The 8,308-nt window shown below is 39.2% G+C and overlaps 1 protein-coding gene across 4 annotated transcripts in view; it reads right to left on the bottom strand.

Moving 5' to 3' along the window:
• Positions 1-896: 896 nt before the first annotated feature.
• Positions 897-8,308, bottom strand: part of LOC106562161 (ankyrin repeat domain-containing protein 11) — a 150,524-nt gene continuing 143,112 nt past the window's right edge. For all 4 annotated transcript variants that reach the window (XM_014126845.2, XM_014126847.2, XM_014126846.2 and 1 more), the window contains one exon: positions 897-8,209. In XM_014126845.2, coding sequence (XP_013982320.2) covers positions 8,024-8,209 — 186 coding nt within the window. In that variant the 3' untranslated portion in view covers positions 897-8,023. The remainder of the gene's footprint in view (positions 8,210-8,308) is intronic.

The following is an 8,308-nucleotide window of genomic DNA, read 5'->3' as shown; positions in this document are numbered from 1 at the left end:
GAAGTCTATCTGCTCGTAGATCTGTGTTCGTACGCACTGTAGCCTAGGCCTACTTCGCACTGACAGATCGCCATATTTATTAACTTAATTCAGAGGATGGCAGAAGGGATCAATCAGGTTGTCAAATCTATTTTTACTGTGTCATTCACTTAACATGGTCACCAAACACTGCTCGGGAAGTCAGGTAACAGGGGAGGTGAATAGAGGTCTACTGGAATTAGATTTTGGAGTGGACGTGTCACTGTCAATGGAAACGCTTGTATGATTTCAAATGGTTACCTCATCATACCTGGTTCATGCGTAGCCTACTATAAATACTTGTGTCAACAAATATAATGGCCTCCCTCATGATCATAGATCTAAATATCAGCCAAAAACATTCACTTTTCCAGGCGTCATCCTGCTGGCAAAGCAAGAGATAGCCGCCAGTGTTCTCCTACCTCTGTACAGACAGTTTTCTAATTGGTTTCAGTTGACCACTTTGGTGCCACAGAAGCCTGGATGTTGCCTTGAGGGCCTTTGGGACAAATTAGGGATTAAATATAGGGATGAAATTAAAATGTAAATTAGCGGTCAGCGAAATCTGGTGCAACACATCCCTTCTCATACTGAGACTGATGATTTGTTGTACATTGTCCCTGTCAAATAAAGTATACATAGGTGTAAAGTGTTACACATGTGTATACTGATTGGTATTCTATCAATTTAACTTGCCTGTGATAAATGTGCTAATCAATCTTAATTCATAAAAATGAACTGTTGTTAAAATTCCTCATTTAGCTCGGAAACTGTACGTGCGTGTTGGCATGGTGCTAAAATAGATGTGCCCATCTCCCGAATGACAAGGCATATTTAAGAGTGCATGAATGAGAACAAAGTAAAAGCAGAAAACAATAAATATTTCAAAATTTTATTTACGAACATAATCTCTGAGGAACAACAGCAGTTCTCGCGCTCTCTGTACATGCAACTGTAGAAAATAACAATTTAGAATTTTTACTTCTCCGTTTAGTATTTTTTATTTTCTCGCCTTTGTTTTTGCAGGAAATCAACACAGCTAGAGGTGAAAGTACTGGATCTTTTACAGCACTGACGATAGCATCAACAAACCCCTTCCCCCATAGCTGCTCCAACAATATGTACACAATTCAACTACATTGTACAAATAAAAAAAGTTACATTGTTACATCACCTGCAGCGAACGCACTGTCTCGTTGCTGTTAGAACCCCACATTCTACGCAAGTTTAGACTAGTACAAAGAGGAGGGTGCAAAACGTCCTGGGATATTTATTTACAACTATGTACAATGTCTCTAACGCATTACAGGAGGAAAATTTACACAGCGGAGACCTTTAACTGAAACATACCACAGGTGTCAGAAAGATAATAAATATGTTATTTGTTACCATTTAAAGAGTAGTTCTCCATGCTTTATTAGTCATTTCCCATTCTAAAGAATCAGCTACTGTCTTGTTCAATAAAGGAGAAAAAGAAAAGTAGAAAAAGGCTTGAAATTGTGATTCTATTGTGTAAAATAGCAGTATGTCCAGTTAAAATGAATATTAAATGAACACTCAGATGGACACAGTAGAAGTAACTTGTTGCAGACTGATGAGAGGTCACAGGGTAATCTAGGGCATGGCCAAGTGGTTCACTGTAGGGGGGAGATGGGTACGAGACAGTTTGTTACATTTCCTAATAGAAAGGATTCTTCACTGGTGTGTCTTGGAAAGAACATTTGGACATGTGTAAGAGACACCAGCGTCTGGACAAAAATCACAGGGGATGTCGTCTTTATCAACCAAATGTATATATATAAAAAAAAAATGCTAATGAAAAATACCAATTTTAAAAGGTTAAAACTATTGCTCTGGATGTTTTCTGCAAGCTTTGAATACCGAGGTTGGATTTGACACTGTAATTAGCCATCACAATTTCAAGCCTTTGTGGTTCAATAAATGATGAAATAAAGAAATCAAGGCAGGGCTCAAACCGTTAAGGTGAGAGAGACGAAACCGAAACACACTTGATGTCTTGTAAACAATATTGAGGGTGTGAGGGTGTAGTAACGGTATACATTCTGCCCATAAGAAGTGATTGACATGCCACTGGTTTTTTTCTTATGTACGAACCATAAAACACAAGACAAAAAGACAACACCCAACACTACATACACGGATCTAAAACACACAAGGATTCTGTTGACAAAACTCCCTCTTCCCCCGCAGAAAAAAAGCTAAAAAATATATATATATAAATAAAAATAAACAATTGAGGGCTTTAATCAAACTGCTGAAGTCTACACGACCCTGACTACCTGTGCTATGACATTTATTTATGCTTTTACTGCCTTATGACTAGATTTTCCGCTTTCAAAATGTCCAGGACTACAACTAGTCAACTGCCTGTACACTGGAGTAGCAACACCCATTGCACTTGAATAGACACATCATACACAGCTATGTTGAACGTGTGTACATAACGCCACAAAATGTCACTTAATATTGCCATTAGGATGAATGTGCAGATCAGACTGACAGGCATCCTAATGTGGTAGGTCAAAAAATATTTGTAAAATCAGAAACATCCTTAACTATCACTTTTGCACCATTCTTCCCCCCTTTGTGTACGAGTTAACTAAGTCTGCTTTTTGGTTCATGAAATTGAGGAGGTCAAAGTTTAATAATTGTCTAGTCTAGGCCTTACTCTTAGCATGGTAAACAACACAATAGAGAAAAGTATGATGTTCTACTGAATATGAATCAAACAAAACATTAAAACTCCCAGAAACCCCTGACAAATACATACACCTACACTTGGTACAGTTGAGAAGCTATAGTGAAACAAACTACCTGCCTGTTAATATCTGTCCACTAAATAGTTCTGAATAAACTATGATGTAACTCGCTTTTAGGGTGATTGGTCATAGAAAGGATTTCCGAGTTGAATAAAAAAGGATTTTGATTAAAAGGAAAATTAAAAAAAGATCTCATTCATGGGCATGTAAGTCAAACCTAGTTCTTTTAAATCAAAAGGAACAATTTACTTATGTTATGCAGAGGAGTATCATCTTTACTTTGGCTCCACCCTTTGAGTATTTGAAGAGCAGCACCTTCTACTACTGTAAACTTATCTCCACTACTGTACAAAACTAGATAAATAGAGGGGGTCCATACTTGCGAACATTAGAAAAAGTTTGCGTTTAAACTCTGAAAATGTGCATCAGCCAATTCAAATCATGACATAGTTGAATGTGACAATGTTACGTTAGCTGTTCCACATTGCATAACCTGGCACATTTAGCCCTATGCTAACCTGATCAGTTGGCAGTGATTATTTCCTGTAACAAATTCCACATCAGCCTATCAAAGATCTCAGACTTTACATCCACCAAGCAATGGCATTTCTTAATATAGGTCAACTAAGCCACCAGAGGGATATTGTAAGCCTCCAAATTCAAGGTTTACTTTTGTTCCACTTGGTCTGTAAAGTATAACATCCCAACATTGCATGACGCATCCTTGACTATGCTTCTACTAGCTACTAACGAGACAAAATTCACAAGGCATGTTTTTGCATATATGGCAAAGTTTTTGCTTATCCGTTTCACACACATCCATGTGCTTTTACGGGAAAAAGATAAAGGTCATTTAAGTTAATCGTACATTGCTAAAAAAAAAGTTGAAGAGCCTTATGGTCTTGTCAAATAGCCGTCATGTACCCCTATTACCATCGCTGCGAGGAGTCATATAGTCAAATAGCCGTCATGTACCCCTATTACCATCGCTGCGAGGAGTCATATAGTCAAATAGCCGTCATGTACCCCTATTACCATCGCTGCGAGGAGTCATATAGTCAAATAGCCGTCATGTACCCCTATTACCATCGCTGCGAGGAGTCATATAGTCAAATAGCCGTCATGTACCCCTATTACCATCGCTGCGAGGAGTCATATAGTCAAATAGCCGTCATGTACCCCTATTACCATCGCTGCGAGGAGTCATATGCCGCTAAGGCGGTTAGAGGCCCCTTCATGTCAAGCTTTTTTGTTAAAGGTCCAATGCCAATATTTTTATCTCAATATCTAGGTAACAATTAAGTACCTTACTTTGATTGTTTTCAATTAAAATTGTCAAAAATACAGTAGCTTCTAAAAAAAAAAGTTGCTTCTCCAGCAAGAACTTTGCTAGGACTGTCTGGGAGTGGTCAGAGGGGCCTAATTGGAGGAACCTAATGGGAGGGATGTGTAACCTGAAAACTAAATTATTGGCCTATTAAACTTATACTGCTTGGTGATGTCACCAGGCAGTCCAAAAACCCCACCCAGCTAAACAAGCTGAAATTTCAAGCAGCTCTTACACCTAAAGTGCATTATCAAAATTTTCATATCCGTATTATTTCAACCTCAGTGTGGAAATATATATAAAACACAGGAAAGTGATGTTTAACTGCACTGCCCCTTTAAGGAAATCACTTCACCAGTGGTCCTCAAAGCTCGACTCAAATAATCAATTTGTGACCAAGTGGATGATTCTTATAATGCATATAAAATGTTGTAGCCTACATAAGAAAATAAGTGGTGATTTTGGTCTAACAGTAGAGTTATACTATGCTATTATATTCAGTATGTTAGGCCTATGTAGAATACTAATTAATCATTAAGTGATCTTGCGAGACATTGACTCCGCTTTGATCTAAACTTTATTCAAATCCTTAAGTCTATTGACGTACCTGTGCGACAATCTAATTAACATTAAAAAAAAATCACCATAAAAATCTGTCAGTTTAAGTTTGAGATATGTTGTTTTGCATGGGATGCATGTCAATCCACTGCATCCGCCCATGTTGGCCTTCCGCATCTGCGGTGGAAAGTGGCAGAGCTACAGCACTGTTTGTCAGACCAGGAGACATTTTGAAAATCAGTCTTCTCACGAAACTGTCTATAGCGTCCAAACGGTTGGCCTACTAACTAATATGACCATTCTATGGAAAGATGAGACTATCAAGAACACAATGGGGTTTTGGTTTTGCTCTATGACCCCCACAACTGTCACGGGACATATAACCCTGGTACCGGTTTTAAAACAAATGAAAGGAAGTATGGAGGTAGTTTTGTGCCAGAAAAAGGGGTTAAATATGTGTCCAAATATATATATATACACATTTCCTGATCTCCTAGATATAGGACAGACACTTCAAAACCTTATTCCTTATGATTACATTTTTTGAACTGTCTGTTTTTCCATTTATGAATGTGTTATTCAATTTGTTTCTATGGGCTATAGTAGTAAAGCCAAAATTCACAATTTTATCCCCAAAAATGTGTATATTTTTTCATACCTAGAGGGGTCCTAAAATTCTAAATCAAATAGCTAAATGATCCATGGTATGACCATATTAAAACAATTCCATATGTCAGCTTAGGAGAACCCCCACCCCACCTACCTCCAAAGGCTTTTAGAGGTTCAACAAGCACCATTCTGAGAAGTGGCAGACAGTTGCAAATGGAAAGAATGACCAGGAGCCAGGCTCGCTACATTGAGCTATTGGTCCAGTTGAAACTTCATGTGTGTTTTTATAACTTTGATTAGCAGATGGTGCCGGTTGACTTCTGTTAAGGATGCTCTCATGGAAAAGGGTTCTATTATGTCCATCTTAAGTCAAGATTTGAAATTGACTGATGCAGAATTTGTAACCCGACAATCACTGCCGTCGGGTCAGGTTAGCATAGGGCTATGTGTGTCAGGTTATGTAATGGGAACAGCTAACATGTAGCATTTTATCACATGCAACTATGTCAACGATTTGAATTGGCTGATGTGCATTTTGAGACAGAATTTTTTTTACCTTAAAAAAATATATCTTATGTTCACAAGTATGGACCCAGGGAGTTTGGAAGCTAACACATTCCATAATTAAAGCAAGAATACATTTTTAAAACCAATATGGAATCTGGCCTGTATCTTTGCTAAAAAGGAGTAGTTTAGGTGGTATACAGAAGAGATCAGGAACATTCATGTCAATCTGATGCGGCCTGAAAAACGGTTAACCCGTATATGATGCCTATGACAGTGACATTCAAAAAGGGAAGTTAAGGATTTAAAATATTCAGCTGGCTATCAGATCCCTAGTCTTGTGGCCTGAAAATTCTCTAACATGATGAATATTATTCATAAAGACCCACACATACAATTAAAGTCAAAATAATGGGTAGATTAAAGAAAGAAAAAGGCAAAAAGAAAATCCCATCCAGAATTATAAATGAATGTGATGCTTTTTCTTGTTAGTGGCATTTCTTTCTTGACCAATCCAGATGAACCCTTGTTTGAATTGCCCAACACTGAGTAAATTAAAAATATTCACTGTAAAAAGGCATTTTCTTGGTTTAGATTTTTTTCAGATATAATTGTGTAATAAAGCAATGACTAATATAACTATTCTATTCTTTAAATCATTTTATAACCATTTTGCTACATCTGAGGACTATAGTTGTGGCCCTTAATTTGGGCATTGTTCAAAACGGTGGGGTTTTGTACTACCTATGTACGTTGTGGTGATTCCAACACAGGTAACTCATTTTGACCAGCCCTGGACAGAATCTATAGATGGGAACATTACAACTGTGCACTGGAGTCTTTAAAATACTGACAACGTGTACACATTTTGGCCCATGGGTATGAGGGGGAAAGTGCTGCCCGAAAGTGAACTGTACATACAAAGATAATTTTTATTCATTTATTTTTTTACACTTAACTGAGTGATGTTACAGTACATACGTTATTTACAACTGTGCAGTAATGTGTGGCAAAATAAATTATCTAGAAGGCAGCAAGAATACATTGGTTAACGAATATAAAAACTGTACATCATTTACGGAATACAATTTTTTTTTTCAGTTTTCTTTTTTCCCATTAAACTAATATTGGCTCTGTAGTGTTTCAAGTCACTTCCTCAGAAACAATTAAATGCCCAAGTAAAGAAACAGACAAAAAGAAGAATATTCTCCTCTAAACCACCATCAGTTTAGTCTTGAATCTTTGAATCGCAACATTCTTGTATTATTCTTTTGTCCTGTTTTTCCATTTGCAGTCATAGTTGCAGGTGAACAGGTGTGTGTGTGTTCTACCTAGCTTGGCAGAGTGTCAGAGGCTGGTTCTTCCTGCATGCAGAGCCAGGTGACCAGACTCTGGTGGGGATGCTCCGGTTCATCCCCATTCTCTGCCTCACTCCTCTGCCCAGGCCATGAGGCGGAAGATGCCGTGTCTGCCCCTCCGACATTAACCCCCTGACACACTCTATGGACCCATGGCTGTACTCTGCTCTGCTCCGGGGCAGGATGCTGGTTCTACCGGGTGTGGTGGTGGGCTGTGGACAGAGAGGACTGAGGCTCTCTGACTGAGTGTGGCCTTATGGTCCCGACCAGAGAGACAGCGTCCACACAGACTCTCCTGTCCTTTCAACAGGAAGAGGCTGGAGGTCCCGCAGATGCCACATGTTGCACCACCACATCGCGCATGCATGCCCTTCTGGCCATGTGCTGCTTTCTCCTCTTTAAGGCTCACCTGGAGCTTTGTGTCCACTGTGGTGCCTCATCCCCATCCACCAGAGATGATCCAGAATGGTGGGAAGGCTCCTCTCCAGCGTTCCTTTGTGGTTTCATTTACGGGGACCAAAAAATTCAGAAAAATATTTCTCCCCTATTCTCTGTCCAAACATCACCTAAAAGGGAGGTGGTGTTGGGTGCTTCAAAGCAAAGCCGTTTTTGCTTTTTATATTCTGAACAAAAGCATAAAAACTTGAGGGATGAAAGTGCAAGTTGTGTTTTTCCCCGGTAAAAAGATGCTTCCTCCTCTCATGGAAGGGAATCATTAGCAAGTTTTTTTTTCTTTGAATTTTTTCTATATAATATATAGGTTTTATTCCTCTTCAAACCGGCTAGCCCTTACCATACGTTCTGTTTGATGTCTCTTTGAAAAGTGATGATATTTGACCTCTAACTCTGTGAACGAGTGCATGTTTCTGTCACGCGGGCAACAGCACAAAGTCATCGTTGACGTCAACCATTGGCACGTAGAAGGAGGGGACCTCGTTGACGCACAGAGACTTGTGTACAGCAGGGTCCAGCTCCTGCACCTTCAGTTGCCACTCCATCCTCTGCACTGCGTTCAGGGCAGCTGCCTCATGCTGCTGCCGCATTAACAGACACGTCTGAGAAGAGAAGAGAGGCCATTATGCTACCGCCATACACAAATACTACTGCCATACACAGATACCCCGCATATCAACCAAATAGCAAATGTGCCATAA

This window comes from Salmo salar, chromosome ssa11 (assembly GCF_905237065.1).
Source record: "Salmo salar chromosome ssa11, Ssal_v3.1, whole genome shotgun sequence".
Classification (NCBI taxonomy): domain Eukaryota; kingdom Metazoa; phylum Chordata; class Actinopteri; order Salmoniformes; family Salmonidae; genus Salmo; species Salmo salar.
This window is presented reverse-complemented; position numbering and strand designations above follow the sequence as displayed.